The sequence below is a fragment of the Gobio gobio genome, assembly GCF_949357685.1.
Source record: "Gobio gobio genome assembly, chromosome: 15".
NCBI lineage: Eukaryota > Metazoa > Chordata > Actinopteri > Cypriniformes > Gobionidae > Gobio > Gobio gobio.
Genome location: NC_137108.1, coordinates 48,339,862 through 48,362,447, shown reverse-complemented (window position 1 = coordinate 48,362,447; position 22,586 = coordinate 48,339,862). Strand labels below are relative to the sequence as shown.

Sequence of the window (22,586 nt, the reverse complement as noted above, 5' to 3'; positions counted from 1 at the left end):
GACCTGAATGCAGCTCAACGTCATCTCTGGAGGGATTTAAGATTCAAACAACAGTTGTGCCATTTTGAACCTCACTGAGAGAATGTGCCACAATGATGTCACATGATGGGTTGGGCATGAGAACACCATAGTAGTCAGTTGGCATGGGAGAAGCAGGTGTGGCTGCTGACACACAGGCTGTGATGAGGGTTTCACTCATAGCTGGAATCTTAGTGGGCGCTAGCACAGACACATTACAGCAGGCGGACACTTCATGTCTTTTGGGCAGGAGAGGAATTTTCATGTCCCAAAGTTGCAAAATTTTGTTGTTGATGTCAAGGAGGACATGGTGTTTCCGCAGAAAATCGAAACCAAGAATGACTGGCTGGCAAGCACCTCTGAGAATTTCGAAGTCCTGTTGCCATACCTGATGTCCAAGTCTGATCCCAATCGTTCACTTGCCTAAAATGTCCAGGCACTGACCATTGACTGAGCGAGCTGGCAAAGAGGATGGCGGCGTTATGGGGCGTTTTCTCAATGCTGGGTGAGAGTTACGAAAATCTTCGCTCACAATGGAGACAGTAGAACAATTAAAGTGCACACTTCAATGCCCTCAACAATAGCCAGGATTGTAGAAGAGACAGATTCATCAGGATGTGAATCATTCTTGTTAGGCATTAATTTAGGGGCATCATTCTGAGGCTGTGAGACAGTAGCTGATGTTTGCCCCTCAACAGCAGCTAATGGAAGTTTCCCTGATGGTTGGAGCCAGAGTGTGGATATCTTTCAGGAGACTGGAAGCGAACACTGCCTCTTGCGTGTGAATTCGCATCTCTGTTTCCCCGTGGAGCAGGACTAGGGCTGCGTCTGTATCTGTTCCTGTCATCAGTGTCTTGGTGACCATACCTGGAATGCGGATAGGACTGGCGTGAGGGAGAGCAATGTCTGTCACATCTGTCATTGTCATGCCATTGACGGTCTCTCTGAGGAACAGGGGAAGGAGGACAACGTTCATAGCAGGACCCTGGATCACGACCATGATGCTGCTCAGGTAAATTGTTGTCTCTGCGGTGTTGTCTGTTATGGTAGGGTTGTGGAGAGACACTGCGTGGACTGTATCGAGCATCGTCGGAGGAAAACCTTTCAGGTTTTTGAGTCTACACGCTGAGCCAGGTAACTGTATTTCTCTCGTAACAGGTATACTTCACTCTGTAAGCTGTTGACAGTCATTTGAAATGAAGAGTCAGCTGCTCAACTGCCTTCAAAAGCTTGTCATCAGTAGGTTTAGGACGAACCATAGCTACCTGCTCTGAAGACTGAGTATGTGGAGACCCTACAGTTGTCAGTTTGAGCGCTGCATGTGCTGTCTCACAACGGCTGGCGATAAGCAGAGCTTCCTCAAGATCCTCCGCACCCATCTCATGGACTTTTGACTGAAGATTTGGGTCCAAGCCAGCAACAAAGCGGCAACATTTTTCACCCTCTAGTGCATTGTGGTCATAGTTGGGCAAGGCTTCTAGTACAAGACGAGTGATGTCTGCACTGTACACATCCAAACTTTCACCTAGTCGATGAGGTCGAGCATTCACATGTGTCTAGAAGAATGGCAGGGAGTATATTGGTCCAAAAACATCCCTGAGTTTTTCCTTTACTGAATCATAGTCCCTCTGGGTTGAAGAAGGATGGCTGTCCCAATACAGAAATGCAGCATCCGCTAGGCGAGTAGGGAGGACGGAGGCCATCACCGTAGGCAGATCCATATCAGTTGAACTCATAGCCTGCACTGCCACTTCAAAACGTAGAGTCCAAAAACTCTCGATAAAAAACCTAAACATTTTCATCATTGTAGCATTTTGAAGAAATACAAATTATTGAGTTTTGAAAATTATGTGCTTTTTAAAAATGTGTGTATGGTTTATAAAATTGTAAATGGTTTGGCTCCTTCGGTACTCAATGATTTTGTTGGTTTCCGTCCTAATATTTCTGAAAGATCTACTAGATCATCTATGAGAAATTGTGCTGTTCCTTTTCGTCGTTCTGCTTTTGGACAATCGTCATTTGCTGTGAAAGCGACGAATAACTGGAATGCTTTGCCAGAAGATATAAAAGGGTGTAAATCTATTGGAATTTTTAAAATGCAGTTGAAATCTTTTTTAGAATGTAATCAGCTTTGTAAACATTGACATGGTTGCTGTTTAATTGTTTGTTTTGTGTATTTGTGTATATATGTATTGGGTATGTTATTTTATTGTTTATGTTGAACTGCCAAAGGACTGCGGGTGAAAATTAGCTTTGAGCTAAATCCGGTACAATACATGAAATGGAAACATTTATGTTAAAAATTGTACATGGTCCTTTTATAAAATAAAGTAAAGTAAAGTAAACATGTGAAAGAATCAGTCCCATCTCCTTTAAAAGCAGGCGGAAGATCAATTTTCAGGGCACTGGAAACAGCGCGTGGGGCTAGAGAAGCAGCACCTGTCGATGTAGCATCTCGCTGTCGTTATGAGGGAGGAGACTACAGCACAGCTTCACTTTCATCAGCCAACATGGTGACAAAAAGTCCAGTCCGAAAATCACAAAAAGCACGTAAAGTAGAAAAAACAAAATACTGCAAAAGTCCATTAATATCACCAACCTATTTTTTAGGTAATCCACTGCTCTCAAAGAGTGTAAAATCCAGATGGCACAAAAAAAAAGTGACAACGTCCACAGTTCGTAGGATTAAAACTCACCAAATGTGCAAAGTAATAAACAGCAGAATGGAGACGGATGACTTTCTCAAGTGGTACTTTACTGAACACTACTCACAACAACAACACTTCCCTGTCCGGACCTCCCTCACTTGACTGAACTAACCAATCAGAAGCGACAGCTTAGACTGAGGTACATGAAGGAATCTGAGAGGCAGATTCAGCAGAATATCCTGACTGCGTTAAATATGTAAACACGTAAATGTGTAAATAATTAACTGACTAAATATTGTAAATACATTTCTAGTAACTTAACTAAAATATACATCATATTAAATTCTGAGCATTACAACTTTCTAATATGACATATGAACTCCACTTCTAAACCTTACACAATCAAGTCTTGTGATTTAGTGGCCACTTACTGTATGTGGCATTATTGCAAATTTATGTGGAAAACCTATAAGAAAAACAACAGAAAATTCTAAACTTTGACAAGATTACTGATTTAATGAATATTATAATGTTTAAGTATATTCACAAAATATTCATCACAAAAGCAGTTATAGGAGCAGTTGGCCACGTCCAGAGAAATGAGTGGGTCTCTATGGCCCTCTGCTGGATGTGTATGGTAATCACACTTTTTTCCCCCTAAAACTGTTTTTCCTACACATTTTTATTTAACCAACAGATGGCAGCCTCTAACAGATCAATATCCAAAACAACTCATATTTAATTTTGATCATCATTAAAGTGTTCATAAAAAAAATATTTTTCATATGCATGCTAATGGTGTAGTTAAAGAAAAGTACTTCATATTCCCCAAAACACAGTATAAACATGTATATGAGAAGTAAACGGAAAAAAATATTTATAATTTGTCTAATTAAAATGTATATGTTTTTTTAAACAATCGCTCTACAAAGATTTGGGGTCATATCGAACCCAGACACCATTAACACCATAAACAGGAAACGAGCAGGACATGAGGGTTATGGAATCCAATTTCCTCCACATAATAAAAAAATGCACTTTTGTTCATCATAATTATGACATAAAAAGTCATAATTATGACACACCAAGTCATATTTATCAGATGAAAAGTCGAAGTGATGACTTACTAAGATGAACTTATGACATAAAGAATAATTATGGCATAAACATTTTTTTTTAAATTATTTTATTATTCCGACTTTTTAATCTTATAGCTAATTATGAATTAGTATTTGATAATTATGACTTTGTATGCCATCATTTCAACTTTATCTCATAATTTCAACTTTTATGTCATTAATAAAAAGTCAGAACTATGTCATAACTTCGCCTTTTATGTCATCATTATTATTTTTTAATATCTTTTATCTTTTTATCTTATAATTACATGTATGACTTAGTATGCCATAATTATGATTTACCAAAGCATTATTTTTTTCTTATGTGTCAGAAATGGGTTTCCATAATTCTGTGAGATGAAGCTTTTGTAAATCATAATTATGACATAAAAAGTCATCATTATGACAAGTCATATTTATCAGATGAAAAGTAGAAGTGATGATTTACTAAGTCGAAATTATGATATAAAGAATGGGCCTAATCATGGAAAGGCTTAATTCTTTATCTCATTCCAATTTATTATTATAACTTGGTATGCCATAATTTCAACTTTATCTCATAATTTCAACTTTAACATAAAATGTCTGAACTCTGAACTATTACTTAATATGCCATAATTATGATGTACCAAAGCCTTAATTTTTTATCTCATAATTCCGATTTTTTAATCTTACACCTAATTATGACTTAGTATGTCATAATTATGATTGGCATGCCATTATTTCGACTTTATCTCATAAATTCAACTTTTATGTCATAATTATAACATAAAAAGTCAAAATTATTACTTAGTATGTCATAACTTTTACTTTTATGCCATAATTACTTTCTAAGTCATAATTTCCAACTTATTAATGTCATAATTTAGACTTTTTTCCATCTCATGATTATGACTTAGTATGCCATAATTATGATTGGCATGCCATTATTTCGACTTTATCTCATAATTTCAACTTTTATGTCATAATTATAACTAATATCATATTACTATTACTAATATTGTTATTTGTATTGATTGCAACGTTTAAAGGGACGAAGAAATTGTTAAATGTGCTTTGAAACATTTCAAAACAAAATTATAAGAAATATTACTTAATTAATCTGCTACTTTTTAAAGCTAAATTTAGTATTCATAAATATAAATTTGGCTACAACAATAATTTGTTTATAATTTAATCAATTTTTAAAATCAGAAGTTCAACAATTACTAAATATAATTTATGTTTAAAACGCTGTAAAATGTTGTAAACATTTATTTAACTTTTATGCTCGTCACTGTTTTATTTTATTTGTGTATTTATGTCTTATTTGTGTTTATTCAATGTACCCCCTGCTGTAGTTTGTAATTCAGTTAATAATAAATAATAAAATATATATTATTTTGCCGATTGCTTTGCTGTCGCGTTTCTGTGGCGTCACTTCCTGTCAGGGGAAGAAGACGTCATCCTACAGACAGGCTGTGAGTTGGAGCTTTATGATTTCTTTAAAAACAGCGAAATAACGCTTTAAATCGCGCTGATTTCTTATTCTTTGAATGAAAGCCTTATTTTAATGAAAGCGATGACAGTGACACGATCATTTAACATCTCAATGGTGGGATATTTGGTGTAGATATTGCGCTATTGTGCGTTTCATGGAGTAATAACTAGTAAGAAGTCATAATAATAATAATAATCTTAATATTGATGCATTTTATTCTGTTGATCTTAATGAGTCGCTATGTACGGATGTAGTTAAAGGTGTTAGTGTTTACAGGTCGGTAAGGTTCACTTGGAGAAAATGGTTCTGTATATATTTCCTATTCATGCTGTCAAATATGACAAACGTTCTATTTTAATACATAATTAATCCTATGAGGATCATTCAGGAATAGAGAGACATTACACAGTGTTTTTATATCAGTTTCTTTGTTTAAAATCTATAAACGACAGACTTGAGTTGAGTAAATAGTATAAATGTATACATATGTGACCATGGACCACTAAACCAGTCATAAGGGTCAATTTAAAAAAGAAAATTGAGATGTATACATCATCTGAAAGCTGAATAAATAGCTTTCCATTGATGTATGGTTTGTTAGGACAATATTTGACCGAGATCTGGAATCTGAGGGTGCAAAAATATCTAAATATTGAGAAAATCGCCTTTAAAGTTGTCCAAATGAAGTCCTTAGCTATGCATATTACTACTAATAATACATGTTTAATACATTTACAGTAGGAGATTTACAAAATATCTTCATGGAACATGATCTTAATATCCTATTGATTTTTGGCATAAAAGAAAAATTGTTGATTTTGACCCATACAATGCCTATGCCACAAATATACCTGTGCGACTAATAACTGGTTTTATTTAGTGTGATTCTACAGACATCAACCTCATTTATATTTAATCATATAAATTAGGTGAAGATTAAGCTAGATTAGTACAATTGCAGTGTATGAATAAGCTTGATTATAAGTGCCTGTTTATGGTTGTGGTTTGCACAAGATGTGTTTAACCGTTTGTTTGGGTCTTGTTCGGTCAGCCAGTATTGATCATTGTGACATGAACTCTTCTTCTTCTTCTTCTTTTCCTTCTTCTTCTTCTTTCACAGAAAGAACTGCCATGTCGTGGATTCGAGAGCGGGAACTGTCCCTGATAGAAAGGCTCACTGCCAACATCCTGAAGGTGTGTTTCAGAGAAGGGGGTCCTAGAGAAAGACAAAAAAAAAAATACAAATGTGATTTAAATAAAAAAAAAATATTAGTTATTAATCTAATAATAAATAAATTAAAATGGCTCATCAAGGCTGCATTTATTTGATCAAAAACAGAAATATAATGAAATATTATTACAATATAAAATAAGTGTTTTCTATGTGAATATATAGTAAAATATAATTTATTCCTGTGATGTTCAGCATCATTACTCCAGTCTTCAGTGTCACATGATCCTTCAGAAATCACTCTAATATGATGATTTATTATCAATGTTGGAAACAGTTGTGCTGCTTAATATTTGTTATAACCTGTGATACTTTTTTCAGGACTCATTGATGAATAAAAAGTTTAAAAGAACAGCATTTATTAAAAAGATACATCTTAACTATCACTTTTTATCAGTTTAACACATCCTGACTGAATACTATAAGTAATAAGTAATAAGTATTAATTTATTTCAAAAGAGAAGGAAAGAAAACAAATTACTGAACGTTAGTGTATATTATTAGAATGTATTTCTATTTTAAATAAATGTTGTTCTTTTCTATCAAAGAATCCTGAAAAAAGCATCACAAGTTATACAAAAATATGGTAACACTTTACAATAAGGTTGTATTAGTTAACATTAGTTAAACAACACCTCTGTTCAGCATTAGTTCATCTTTGTTAACGTTAGTTCATAAAAATCCAGCTGTTCAAGTTTTGTTCATGTTTTTAGATTTGTTCAAGATTTGAATAATGCATTAGTAAATGTTGAAATGAACAGGAACAAAGATAAATAAATGCTTTATAAGTGCAGTTCATTATTTGTTCATGTTAACTAATGAACCTTATTGTGTTACCCAAAATATTAAGCAGCACAACTGTTGCTATATATCAGCATATTAGTATTGCGGTTCATTTGAATAAGTGTGAACGCTGCCAAACAAGCGGATCGAGACCCTGAAGAGATGGGTCTCGCTCCGCTTCCAAACCAACTCTGGAGCGGTTCGACTGAAATATGAATGCAACACGGACCAAAGACATGTAAACGAACCAAAAACAGGACATGATGTCACAAGATGAGCCCCTAGAAAGGACAGAATGCTCAAGCTCACCTGTTTTTTCTCATCATTGTTGCGATGTTGCCCATCAGAGTTCTGTCATTCTGTCGCGAAATATACGTAACAAAAGCCAGGTAAAATAATAAAAATCAGGTTGTGAACATATCACTATGCCTTTAGGTTCGGTGGTAAAAATGCAAATGTGAACGCTAAGCAGACCAAAACTAAATGTTTTTGGTCTGAACCAAGCGAACCGAACTACAAGTGTTTCAGAGGATCACCCATTGGCCTGTACTGAAATAATCATCTAATACCTTAATGGCTTTCTTAAACTATTATTCACTTCTTTTCTCAGGCTGGGCCCATGCCCAAACATGTGGCCTTTATCATGGACGGTAATCGGCGTTATGCCCAGAAGACGCATGTGGAGCGGCAGGAGGGCCACTCGCAGGGCTTTGAGAAACTGGCGGAGGTAAGTGTGCAGATAGTCACAGATACTGACAATTATTAGACAATATTCGGCCATTTTGACTAGAAATAGATCGATATAGGTTTTTTTATAACCGTTACCGATTATTTGCATATTTATGTGCCCTATAACCAATATATAGAATTTATGTGTGTTATTTCTGTTTATGAAATAAACAGAAATACACATTCATCTTTCCAGCCTTGAAGTACCCCTTTAAATATCAGGAAACTGATATATAGATCAGTCGATCTCTAATTTTGACTGCTTAAGCGATTAACAGACATCTTATCTCCGCCTTCTGTCTGTTACACAATCTACATTTATTTTTATGTCACTGGCCATGAAATTGTATTTTATTTATATCTGCTTTACACAAAATTCAGTGATTTCTGAGAAACACTGTTGATATTTGAAATCAACCCGAACAAAAGCTGCGTTTCCACCGCAGGAATTTTCCCCAGGAATTAGATACTTTGGGCTGGTACTCAATGTTTTTTAACTGCAGGAACCGGGGTCTAAATGAAGTTCCGGGTAAAAATGTCCCCCTCAGAAAGTCCCTGCTCACGAGGTAAACCTTTTTCAAAGTTCAGGCACTTTCGGGGGTGGGACTTGTGCGCTGAACATGCTGATTGGTTGAGTTCACGCAGCATTTTATTTCAACCCATTTCAACAAGTCTGTTGCGGTGCGGGCAGTAAGAGTTGAAAAAATACGACCGTTGGCCTGACAATGAGGTTCAGGCTTTATTAAGCTTATATGCAGAGGACGAAATCCCGCGGGAACTGGAAAGTCACGCGCAGTCCTACGTCACCGGACTAATTTGCCTAATCTTCACGGTACATTAGACCGCAATGGAAACCCAGACAGCAACGAGTATGGGCGAACAAAAAGTTCCTGGGACGAATAGTTTTCCGGGTAATTTCGGTGGAAACTCTGCCATACACACCCCTCCCCTCATTGCTCCACCCCCAAAATGCAGGAGTCGATGTCTCTTTATCATAGCTGAAGTGAAGCAACAAGGAAGAACAAAAAATGCACATAGTACATGAGTATATACAGTACAAGCAAGTGTTTGTTGTTAGTTGCCAGCAGCTCCAGACAAACAATGACACTCAAGCGGTGCTGTCTGATGCATATTACACGTAAAACCTGCACCCCATCAGATATCTGAATCCCAAGTCATGTTAAACAAAAAATAACTGTGGTTGGATCCTCTCAGTTTGAAATTTGAACATTGTTTCCACTCTCACAGACGCTCCGCTGGTGCCTAAACCTGGGGATTCACGAGGTGACCGTTTATGCGTTCAGCATTGAGAACTTCAAGCGTTCCAAAGAGGAGGTGGATGGCCTGATGGAGCTGGCCAGACAGAAGTTCAGCCGCCTGCTGACGGAGCAGTAAGTTACTCCCCCCGCACAAGATCTGTTCTTCTATTGCTTGGCTAAATATAATTCTGTACAATGCATATGTGATTTCTAGGGAGAATCTTGAGAAGCATGGTGTGTGTATTCGTGTGCTGGGAGACCTGACTCTACTGCCTGAAGATCTGCAGCAGGTTATTGCGAAAGCTGTGGTGTCAACTAGAGCACACAACCGGTAAAGCACTGCATGATACCGTTTTCTTAACTTTTGAGCTTCTACCTCACAGATCTTCATCAAAATATAAATGCATTTTTGATATATCGCCACAGCCGTACTCAATAACAACCCTCTACAATGCGAGTAAATCACTCAACTAAATCATCAGTAGCCATCGGCTAATACATTTTTAGGCTTTACTTGCCAGTGTGTGTGTTAGAAGCTACGTATAAGCATATATATACACCGATCAGGCATAACATTATGAGGTGAAGTGAAAAACACTGATCATATCTTTATCACCTGTTAGTGGGTGGGATATATTATAGGGCTGGGTAAAAAATATTGATTTCTCGATTTTAATCGATTCTCACTTTTACCTAAAACAATATTGATTCTTAAATTCTTAAATCTTAAATGATGTGTATCTGATGCATTTGCTGAAGTTCATCTCATATGTTGCTGAATGTGCTTCTGTTTGATTATGCAGGTGTTTTCTGAATGTGTGCTTCGCATACACCTCAAGACATGAAATTGCAAATGCTGTGAAGGAAATGGCATGGGGAGTAGAACAGGGCCTGATCAAATCCAGGTAAACTATGCTATTTTAAGAAGTGTGAGGAAGTAATGGAGTGGTGCAGGCATGACGTCACTGTAGGCCAAGCGGCATTTCGCATCACACTGGTTCCCTCGAAAAAAACCAATAGGATTTTCCCATAGGCTTTTGGATTATCGCTAAAAACAAGCTCTGTGATCAACCAAAGTTACTTTCACGTTTTTTCCATCAAGATAATTATCCCAGATGAACACAACTCTTATGAATTTTGAAGCCTAAATGCAGCTGCCAGAAGTAAAAAGCTAAAGGTAGGCTATAAACGGACTACACCACGGTCCTCAACGTCACCATCACTGAGCTTCTGAAAACTCTTTCAGTTTTTGTCTCTCAACCTTTTCCCAGAAAATTTGAGTTAGACTAGTTTATAAGAGCACAATTGACCTATCGGTAAGCCCCGCCCCCCTTAGTTACTGTTGCTAACTCAGACAAACAAACAGAGTCGCTAACTGTCTTACAATGTACAGCTGTCAGTGTGAAAACCTTATCCCAAGATGTTTTTGGACACAGAATGTAGCGTATACCCCGTCCGAATGATGGCCAAACTTCACTGATGGTTTATGAAGTTTATTTACATCGTTTTTCAACGCATAAGAAGTGCGCATTAACGTTGCATTATCATTAACATACACAGCAAATTACACAAAAACACTCACAGTAAACAAACATATACAGACCGTATGCCTTTTCGGGGTGCTAATAAACTGTAAACTTTGTATCTGCAAAACAACTCCGATAAACTGTGTGCAAGCTCTCCCTTTCACTGCCCGTAGACTATAATACCCATCAAAATAGGAGTCCTCCTTAGTAAGACAGAAAATGCAGAACATATCTAAACTAACAGAAATATAACAATATATACAAAAACAAATTAGACTATAAATCACAATAAAATGTGACCTGTAAACCTTTGTTTATGTGTTTTTGACCCACACTGTTAACGTTTCATGACGTGAGAACAGTTAGTTATTTCGGATTGTATGTTAGCAGGGACTCACTAACTTTAATCCTAACTTAATGAGAGTATAACAACCATAAAATCCTTTCAGGAGTCCTGGAATCAGTGTTACAGTTCCTCTGACACATCGTTTTACCATTTTTGTAGCATAAACACTATTAAACCGATGAGAGCTTCGGATTTTCCAATGTTTCTCTATGACGCTGAAACCTAAAGATGTCCGAGTTCCGGTCGCCGTGCAACTGATACTCAACTGCCATTGGCTCATCTGCGTTCGAGGGGAGGGGCTTACCGATTAGGTCAATTATGAGCATAATGAGGCTGTAAAAGCAGACTGAGCTTACCTTTTCGGGTGACGTTTAATCTCCTTGACAGTCTCTGGTGTCCCATTGGACACTTGTTAGCCGCAACCGCCTTTTTCAAGACATTTAAAAAAAATCATGAGTACTGATGCATTTTATATCATAGAATAAAACGTGAAAGTGTTTTGAGCTTGTTCACCACAGACCTTATTTCAGCCGTTTAACCAAAAACCCATTGACTTCAGGACGAGGGAACCGGAAGTGCTAAAATGCTAACTCGTTTTGGCCTACAAAGTGATGTCAAACCTGCACCACTCTATAACAGCTGTTTTATTTCCTGTGAAGCACTGTTATTAATGTCTTTCTTCTCTCTGTGATTGGTCAGCGATGTGTCTGAGGTGCTTCTGGGGGAGTGTCTGTATAGCAGTAACTCTCCAAACCCCGATCTGCTCATCCGTACGTCTGGAGAAGTGCGCCTTAGTGACTTCCTACTGTGGCAGGTAACGGAGATTCGCATTGGTCAGTGTCTTACCATACAAATGAAGCACTTGCCAAACATACAAACATTTGAGTTTTAGCTGCTATTCATAGTTTGATTCACAGCGGAACAATCTTGATTCAGATTGAATTACTGTGGTTCTTTCCAGAGGCGTTTCGAAAAAGTGTGCCCATTAGGGATGGTAACGATTAATCGATTGTCGATAATAAATTTAATCAATAAAACGTATCAATCGTCGATTAAGCAGGGTCATGCGCGTACGTGCTGCTCAACCGTGACACGAGGAAAAAATGAAGTGAGTTTGGGCCCATTTTAGTTACACCTTCATCATGACTATAAGTTTTACAAGTATTAAAGCGTGCTGGTGTTCATCTTCAGCTTCATCACATGCAGTTCAAACAGCACAACTAATAATGACTATGATTGGGACTGTCATATTACATAACATTATAAAGAGCGCAATATTGTAATAAAACATTGTGAATTATTGTTTGCTTTGCTCCAGGAAGAGCACATCCATTAGATATTCTGATTAGCAGGTAACTTAGTTCAAGTTCACTTGCGCAATCGTGTCATTTTGTGCAGATATAATTTGTAATATGTTTATTTTGTTTATATCTGATTAATCTCATATAGGATGCTTTTCTTTGAGTTAAATTACCTGCTAGCAAAGGGCTTCAGTTTACGTGTTCAATCAGCGCGTGCAGCTCAAACAGCAGCGCACGACTAATTATAACTGTCATATTACATAACAGTAATGAGAACACTATTGTAAGTAATAAATCGTTGTGAATTAATTGGGTTTAGTTGGCGTTTTCAGTGCATTGCTCCAGGAAGAGTGCGTTCTGACCAGCACGCATCTGAGGTGGCTATTAAAAATCATTTAGCAGTCCCTCCAGAAAAACGCATGATTTAATGCATAATCAGCCAAAGTCCGCATATTTATGCGGGGGCCGCATTTTTTCAAATACGCCGCACTTTCGCCGCATAAATTGCCTATTTCTGCGTGCAAAATATGCGGGCTAGCATGATTTCATAATCCCCGCATTTTCGTTGCAAAAAAAGTCATATATATTAGCAGAAAGTTGAAAATTTTTTGTTTACTTCACACAAGAGCCGCCATTTCCCCCTATTGCCATGGGAACGTTTTGAAGTGACGTAATTACCCGACGCGAACGTCATCGAAAAGCTGCAAACCCCATGGTGAAACCATAGATATCGGTGAAACCATGATGAAGCACGCAAATTCCCATTTGCCAACAAAAATAACAGCAAAAGACCGTGCTAAGCAGTTTCCCGGTGTGTTGACCGATTTCAAAACACAGCATCATGAAGCTTCGAAGCGTTATGAATCTGAGTCGATTTAGCAGTTTGCATTGCCAAAGTCACGTGATTTCAGCAGTTTGACACGCGATCCGAATCATGAATCGACTCACTGATTCATAACGCTTCGAAGCTTCATGATGCTGTGTTTTGAAATCGGTCATCACTATATAAGTCGTTATTTAGGTTTTTTTGTGCACAAAAACTATTCTTGTTGCTTCATAAAGTTATTTTAGAACCACTGTAGTGAGATGGACTTTGTAACGACGTCTTTAGTAGCTTTTAAGGGTCTTGAGAGTGTACCGTGCATTGTGCCAATGGATGCCTTTCCGAGCCATCAGATTTCAACTAAGGCCTAGACCACATGTACACGGGTATTTTTATAACCGGAGTTTTTCCTCCTCCGTGTTCCGAAGATGAACGGAGGTCTGACGGGTGTCCAACGACATGAGGGGAAGTCATTAATGACAGAATTTTCATTTTTGGGTGAACTAACCCTTTAAGAGATTGCACTTTGTGCATTGGAAGCACTCAAATGTCTGTTTTGAATAGCTACCTCTGTAAAACAGGAAGTTATTTATTCATTTTTTCAGAAGTTGTAACATATTCCTTTTGTAAAGCTACAGAACTTGTTTGACTCAATGTTTTGTAAATTTGAGCCATGTGTTTATTAAGGTCTTCAATAAAACAAGATAAGAACTTAAATATTCCCAGCACTTTCTCTGATGTAGTGCTTTTTTTTCTCTTTTTCATCAAACCGCAGTTTTTGCAAGTTCCCTCAATTTTATTGCATAAAAAAATTGCATAAATATCCCGCATTTTCCATCGCATTTTTTAAGAAAACGTGCCGCAAAATCAAGGATTTTTGCCCGCAACAATCACAAAAAAAGCTGCATTTTTCTGGAAGGACTGATTTAGTTCAGTTAGAGAACAGATGTTACAATTAAAAACTGAACGGAGCACAGACCAGCAACAGGAATCAGATTTCATTCATCACAAGAGTGATGAGGAGCTGACAATATGACGGCGGAAGATTAGGTTTCAAAGCTAAAAGCACCCATTTCAGCGAGCTTGTCATTGTACTGTTCTGTTTTTGTGTGTTTCATTAAGAATAATATTGAACACACCTTTCAAGCAATTCGCTCCCAAATTGGCTCTAATTCTAAAGTGAAAGTATAATGTGCAAATCTGCTCAGGCATTTATAACGGTGCGCATTATGAATGCAGCCTCCATTCTTCGCGAAATATGGATAAAAATGCGCACAAGAAACAAAAACCTTGCAAAAATTATATATGACCCTCCAAATCCTGCCCAAATCACAGAGATGCCGATTCGCACGGGACTAATATTATCACAGGACCTCAGTGTTTGGCGAAATATGGTAGGTCATTAGCGAGGGAATTTTTACTTTACAAATTACAGACATGGCCGATTCGCACGGGATTAAGATCACAGACAACCTCCGCAATTATTACAAATTACTAGAGATCACCAGGTAATACTAATCCCGTGCGAATAGGGCTTTAAACTGCAATTCATCGACTGGCCACTAGAGACAGACTCTAGAAGGAGCAGAATCTCATTGGGCTCCATGTTAAAATGCCCAACTTTACAGCAGAAATAAACATGTTTACAGTCTAGGACAAATTGTTTGGTCTATACGGCTAATTTTGCCCTTCATGACGACTGTGAGGGGGGTGATTTTTTTTAATAACTCATTTGTTTAAAGTTCTGCATAATTAAGGGCGTGGCCACTTTGAGTGACAGGTGGATAGCCATTTATCTGCTGTCTGTTAGTCATCACGTCACCTCAGCTCCAGCCACGTCCCGTCTCTTTGCCCATTTTCTGTTATCCGGGAGTGACGGACGATGGCAACGGCCGACTTTGAGGCTTCAAAACTGCTCTTCAGAACCCAATGGGTGACGTCACGGACACTACGTCCATATATTTTTACAGTCTATGGTTATGAGCAGCATTTGCACACCCTGTCATGCTGTTGCTATAAGCCACTGCTGTAGATGCATATTGCAGTAATAATCAATAGACCCTTTTCACATTTCCAGGTTTCTCAGAGCAGAAGTCGTCATAGTTGGGTTAAATATTATAGCTGTGAATGAGAGAATACATTAAATATGTTTTTGTGTGCCCATTTGCTCAAATAGCAAAAGAAAAACGCCACAATAGTGATTTCACAACTTTCAAAAAGAGGGAAAAAATAGAGTAAGATTAATAACGGCAGTAAAAAGAGAGAAATATGTAAATTTTTATTATAACTCCCATAGAAGCTATTACTAAACACCCTCACAGCAGCAGTAACTTTTTTATCGTAATGTGATGCAAAAGTAATAAAATACAAAGTATTAGTGTTATAAATGTACATATATAAAAAAGAAAAAGGAAAATACAAAAAACGTTGCAAGATTTACGATATTGATGACCGTTAAAACATCGTCATCACAGTCTGTGAAAAGGGTCTATCGTTAATTTTAAACTGTGATCGTTCATGGGAATTAGTGTAAATTGACATCCCTAGTGCCCATATTTTAATACTTTTTAAAAATACTATTGTTTTGTTATAAATTGTCTTCAACCGTAGTATAGTCATTCACAAGCTACACATTATACAAACCCGTTTGACAGATTAGATGAGAAGGCTATGGCTCATTCTGATTCTAAACAGCTGATCGAAAACACACATTACATGATTGCTGAAATATTATCAGAGGAAATGATTCTCAGGTCTCTCCAATGACAGGATTTATCTGTATTGTTTTACTGGGGCACAATCATTCGTTTTCCTTATGAGTATGATAAAGTTGGACTGCTAAGAGCTGAGTTATTCCCATCACTGCTTTTTCAAATGAGATTTCCCATCAAAACACACTCATGGCAGCTGAAAGTCTGGCACCGCTCTCATGGATATCTATCTGCCTTGTCTATTGTGCATTAAGCACATATTGTCCTTAATATTTACCTTCCCCTGCAACTTTGAAGTGATGAATGTTTTTCATATTCCTGCATTATCTTGTACTCCACAGACCTCATATTCGTGTCTAGTATTCCAGTCTGTCCTGTGGCCGGAATATTCTTTCTGGAATCTGTGTGAAGCAGTTTTGCAGTACCAGCTGAGTCATCCATCTCTCCAGGTATGCCATAACTCTTGTGTCGTTCTGTTTTTATGGTGATTTACAGCTTACTTGGGTTGATCTGCTCTGGCGGACAACGAATATTCTGTTTGACAATTTATAAAAAATGGCTAAATAATCTACCCAAATTTCCCTCCGGCACGAGGAAGATCCGCTTAGACCCGATCTGATGGATAACAAAGCAAGAGTACTGTTTAAACGCAGTCACCTGACAAATATTTTTAAGTAGTACTCTCCATTTTCTGCCACTGCAGATAGGGGTACCCTATACTTAGTGATTCAGGTTATATTTTCCTATATATTCCTTTTCTGTGTAAAGCACTTTGAATTGCCATTGTGTATGCCTTGCTGCTTTGTCACATAGGCTGCGATCACCTTGATCCAATCAAGCAGATCGGATCATTAGCCAATCAGGACATGACGCGTTTACATTAAGGAGCCTCTGTATCTGTATTTTCCCCACACAATATTTAAATGATTTCTGTGGCGCGTTTGAAACACAGAGCTTCAAATGGCTTCATTGCGTAAAACAACTTTAACTTTAGCCTCTATGGCAGTGCACACAGCACAGAATTTTTGTGATTAATTCAAGAAAAGTAGCTTATAATCGATCACAAATAGAGTACTTAAAGGAATAGTTCACCCAAAAAATTAAATCATGGGCTAATTTTCCTCACCCTCAAGTCATCCTAGATGTATATGAGCTTCTTCTTTCAGAACACAATCTGAGTTATATTAAAAAGTCCTGGCTCTTCAAAGCTTTATAATGGCAGTAAATTGTCGTCTCGTTTTTGAAGTCCATACGAGTGCATGTATCCATCATAAAAGTGCATGTATCCATCATAAAAGTGCATCCATCATCATAAAAGTGCATCCATCCATCATAAAAGTGTATCCATCATCATAAATGTGCATCCATCATCATAAAAGTGCATCCATCCATCATAAAAGTGTATCTATCATCATAAGAGTGCATCTATCCATCATAAAAATGCATCTATCCATCATAAAAGTTAATTTATCCATCATAAAAGTTCATTTATCCATCATAAAAATGCATCTATCCATCATAAGAGTGCATCTATCCATCATAAGAGTGCATCTATCCATCATAAAAGTGTATCTATCATCATAAGAGTGCATCTATCCATCATAAAAATGCATCTATCCATCATAAAAGTTAATTTATCCATCATAAAAGTTCATTTATCCATCATAAAAATGCATCTATCCATCATAAAAATGCATCTATCCATCATAAAAGTTAATTTATCCATCATAAAAGTTCATTTATCCATCATAAAAATGCATCTATCCATCATAAGAGTGCATCTATCCATCATAAGAGTGCATCTATCCATCATAAAAGTGTATCTATCATCATAAGAGTGCATCTATCCATCATAAAAATGCATCTATCCATCATAAAAGTTAATTTATCCATCATAAAAGTTCATTTATCCATCATAAAAATGCATCTATCCATCATAAGAGTGCATCTATCCATCATAAGAGTGCATCTATCCATCATAAGAGTGTATCTATCATCATAAGAGTGCATCTATCATCATAAAAGTGCATCTATCCATCATAAAAGTGCATCCATCCATCGTAAAAGTGCATCCATCAATCGTAAAAGTGCATCTATCCATCATAAAAGTGCATTTATCCATCATAAGAGTGCATCTATCCATCATAAGAGTGCATCTATCCATCATAAGAGTGCATCTATCCATCATAAGAGTGCATCTATCCATCATAAGAGTGCATCTATCCATCATAAGAGTGTATCTATCATCATAAGAGTGCATCTATCATCATAAAAGTGCATCTATCCATCATAAAAGTGCATCCATCCATCGTAAAAGTGCATCCATCAATCGTAAAAGTGCATCTATCCATCGTAAAAGTGCATCCATCAATCGTAAAAGTGCATCTATCCTTCATAAAAGTGCATCCATCAATCGTAAAAGTGCATCTATCCTTCATAAAAGTGCATCTATCCTTCATTAAAGTGCATCCATCCATCATATAACTGCTCCACACGGCTCTGGGGGGTTAATAAAGGCCTTCTGAAGCAAAGTGGTGCGTTTGTGTACAATAAATATCCATATTTTATATTTAAAACTTTATAGACTAAAATAACTAGCTTCCGGAGGAAAGTTAATCTACCCCTTTAATCTACCAATTTAAGTTTCCCAACATTAATCTTGCATGATGAAAAGTCATTATTCCGTTGCATTTCATGATTGAAAGGAGCGTGCAAGCATTTATATTGTATGTATGTGTAATATGTAGAACACGGCAGAATCTAAACACCTTTGTATTAAAGAAATAATCGATTTCACACATCTCATTAAACAGCATTAATTAGAACTAAACAAGGGTAGGGTACAAGACACCACCAGATTAAAGGGTTGGTTCACCCAAAAATGAAAATAATGTCATTTATTCCTCACTCTCATGCCGTTTCACACCCGTAAGACCTCCGTTCATCTTCGGGACACAAATGGAGATATTTTTGTCGAAGTCTGAAGGCTCAGTGAGGCCTGCATAGAGAGCAAAAACGCGACGATCATATTTTTGGTGCGCCAAAAACTAAATAACGACTTGTATAGTGATGGCTGATTTCAAAACACTGCTTCATGAAGCTTCGAAGTGTTTCGAATCAGCGAGTCGAATCATGATTCGGATCGCCTGTCAAACCGCCAAACTGCTGAAATCACGTGACTTTCGCGTTCCAAACCACTGAATCGACTCACTGTGAGTGAGATCCCACCCCTATGGGCGGGTTGAAAACATGCAGAACTAGCTCGATAATTCAAATATACTAGTGGTGTAACGGCACACAAAACTGATGGTTTGGTACGCAACTCAGTTTTGAAGTCACGGTTCGGTACAGGTTCGGTACAGCAGTTTTACAAAATAGCTTTTTATTTATTTTTATTAAACAGTGGTTTACTGAAAAAAGTGTCTGTCCGTAAATGAATTAAATTATAACTAAATGTTTATTGAAGATTTTGCTGTAAACTGTATAGGGAGCCCTTACTTTCACACAACAGAGCCCAAACTATTAGCCTAAATTCAGTTGCTATTTATTTTTAGGTATAATAATCAACACTCAAATAACACATTGTGCGCAAACATGTAAACTTTACATAAGGCAGTTTTTGCAATAACTTCGAAATCTAATTATAAAATAGTTTTTTCTCCAATTCGTTGTTGAAATATAATCATTTATACACAGTGTCTGTCATTTTCATGACAGGTTTATTTAAACATACATTAAATAATCAAGACATCCCTAACAGGTTAAGTAGAATAAGATGAATATAATGGCTAATATAGGTCATATATTTAGTGAAAGAGTTGATTTCTCTTGTGAACTCACAGCTGTGGACACTGAATGACTGCCTGAGGTAAATGTGATTCTACATGACATCGTTTAGTTTACAGCAGTTTTATTGAGGTCTTTCCGCCATTGAAACACTGATTGAACGATTACACCACATATGATACGTGACAGGAAGTTGTAATGTATCCTCAGCATACCTTCAGATGTTCATTCATGTTTCTTCTTTAGGAAGATTTGATTGATCGCGTTCACAGATGATTGCGCCCGCTTGAACTGTGTTCAGTGATCAGTTACGCCACATTAAAGAGCGTCAAAACGGCATTTATCGTTTGAATTTCGTGATAAAATGGACTGAATACTTAATATGTTCGTGTGGGAACTCGGATTAAAGTGTGTCCGCGCTTAAAACAAGCCGACTGTGAACTTTTAAAGACACGCATGCACCAAACCAAAAGCCCCGTACCGAAACGGTTCGGTACGAAAACGTGTACCGTTACACCCCTAATACTACCGGGTTTCTACTGATACAAAGCTTAATGCTAATCGCTGAAGTAACCCTTTAAGCTAGTCTCCGAATAAAATGCATGTTTGAGCTGTTTTAACTGAAAGCATATCTTAAAATATGTCAGAGACATTTTTGTCTCAAGATGCACATCAGTAATGTTCTTTTCAAACGCTACTTAAAAGGCCTAATCCTGGCTTAATCTAAACCCTGTCTGTGAAACCAGGCCAAAATGTATTCACATCAGAACATGGTTAATAACAAATTCATATGCATGTGTTGTGAATTATGCAGATTTTTTTATCTCCTGTGCATACACATAAGAAATAATCCACACAAGTATTACTGAATGACACCCGTTGTTTTTGAAAGGACCATTCATGCGTTAGATTAATAATGGGACCTTTATTGTAAAAAAAAAACAGACTTGCTACGATTAAAGGACAACTCCGGTGAAAAATGAACCTAGGGGTAATTAACACATGGTTACCGAGTAGATCGTTCTCTGGGATGCGTTTTCGTGAAAATCGAATGTAAAGAGTTTTATCTCTAAAAACAGATTAGCTTATAACGCTAGTATATGGGGCACAGAATAAGTCAAATTAAATTGCTAGTTAATACCACTAAGGCTCAAAATAGCCTCACACTAACACGGCAGCATAATGAGGGTCCATACATGCAAACCGCAGCATTGAGAACTTACAAGTTTAATAAGAAGATACTTTATAAAGACAGTACATTATGCGTATACAGACAGGAGCCATCTTGGAAAACAGTCTCGACAAGTCGAGCCACGGTTGAATAATCCGCCATCTCTTTAGTGTGTATCCTTTGGAAGCACTAGTCTCTGCTTTCAGTTTTTATAAAAATATTTTTATTTATTTATTTTCTCTGTTGCGTTCAGTGCTTTCTTCCGGAAACAACGGACCATATGAGATTCTATCACAATTCATCACTTAGCACAGCGTTCGTGGCTCGACTTTCCAAGATGGCTCCTGTCTGTATACGCGTAATGTTCTGTCTTTATAAAGCATCTTCTTATTAAACTGTTTGTACACTTACACAGTTCTCAATGCTTGGGTTTGCATGTAGGGACCCTCATTATGCTGCCGTGTTAGTGTGAGGCTATTTTGAGCCTTAGTGGTATTAACTAGCGATTACTTATTCTGTGCCCCATATACTAGTGTTATAAGCTAATCTGTTTTTAGAGATAAAACTCTTTACATTGGATTTTCACGAAAACGCATCCCAGAGAACGATCTACTCGGTAACCATGTGTTAATTACCCCCAGGTTCATTTTTCACCGGAGTTGTCCTTTAAGAACCTTTCGGCATGAAGACACAGGATCTTGTATTACAGCATGTCCCGTTGTTGCTTAACGCTTATGTTTTTGTGAACGTTAACTCAATATTTTCCTGATAACATCATTTTGGGAAGTTTTATTTAAAGTCGAGTAAAGATGCAAAAGCATACATTTTAATATTTGTTTTTGTATTGACGTTTGCTGCACATCTGCTGTGTTGCAGAAAGCTCGGGATCTGCACAGGGAAGGCCAGGCGCTCCAGCAGATGGAGGCGGATCGCTCCTGTGTGGCCGAGCTCCTGCTGCATCGTGGGAACGGGAAGCCCATGGACGGCCAGAGTGGACAGACGGCGCTGCTCAGCTACACCGCCCGCCGGGAGGAGAGGGTGCGCTGCTTTCTCACCGCCCTTCAGCACAAGAGAGACACGTTCTTCAGCGATTTAAGCAGCCGGGCCGTCCTGGCTTAGCTCTGGACTTTTTTAAGAACTGACCTGTAAATACTCCACATCTGGAAGGATGTTTCACCCCGTTTTATGGGGCTGTGTGTGTTTGTCATTACAATAGAACTGATCTTAAATCTGAGAATAAACTCCCTTTGATTGACTGAATCTGTTTGATCTCTCACGGGGCTGTGATTCACTGTTTTTTTTAATTTTATTTAATACGGTATATAATTCAAACTCAGATTTGTGGACCGATTTGACCAATTCATTGAAACCTCAAGAGCAACTAATTCCCAAATCAAATATTACAATGTCTTAAGAGCATCTGTATTTCATGGCTGAGCAGAAAATATATAATTCATCTAGAATGTCTTTTACTGACTAAAGTTATATTCCAAAGATCCATCCATACATCCATCCATCTTTTAGTGTTCCCTGTATCAAATCATCCATCCATCCATCTTTTAATAGTTCATCCCTCCATCTGTCTTTTAATAGTTCCATCCATCTTTTAATAGTTCATCCCTCCATCTGTCTTTTAATAGTTCCATCCATCTTTTA

General features: G+C 37.4%; 1 protein-coding gene across 2 annotated transcripts; it reads left to right on the top strand.

Moving 5' to 3' along the window:
* The first annotated feature begins 5,194 nt into the window (after window positions 1–5,194).
* Window positions 5,195–22,205, top strand: dhdds (dehydrodolichyl diphosphate synthase). Of its 2 annotated transcripts, XM_079838059.1 has the most exons (9): window positions 5,195–5,244; window positions 6,385–6,458; window positions 7,889–8,005; window positions 9,256–9,398; window positions 9,481–9,597; window positions 10,070–10,171; window positions 11,838–11,952; window positions 16,315–16,422; window positions 21,807–22,205. In XM_079838059.1, the coding sequence occupies exons 2-9, from the start codon at window positions 6,396–6,398 to the stop codon at window positions 22,047–22,049; spliced, it is 1,008 nt and encodes a 335-aa protein (XP_079694185.1). In that variant the 5' UTR covers window positions 5,195–5,244; window positions 6,385–6,395; the 3' UTR covers window positions 22,050–22,205. The 2 variants fall into 2 exon arrangements, with proteins under 2 accessions (XP_079694185.1, XP_079694186.1); XM_079838060.1 differs by having other exon boundaries at window positions 5,220–6,458.
* Window positions 22,206–22,586: the final 381 nt, after the last annotated feature.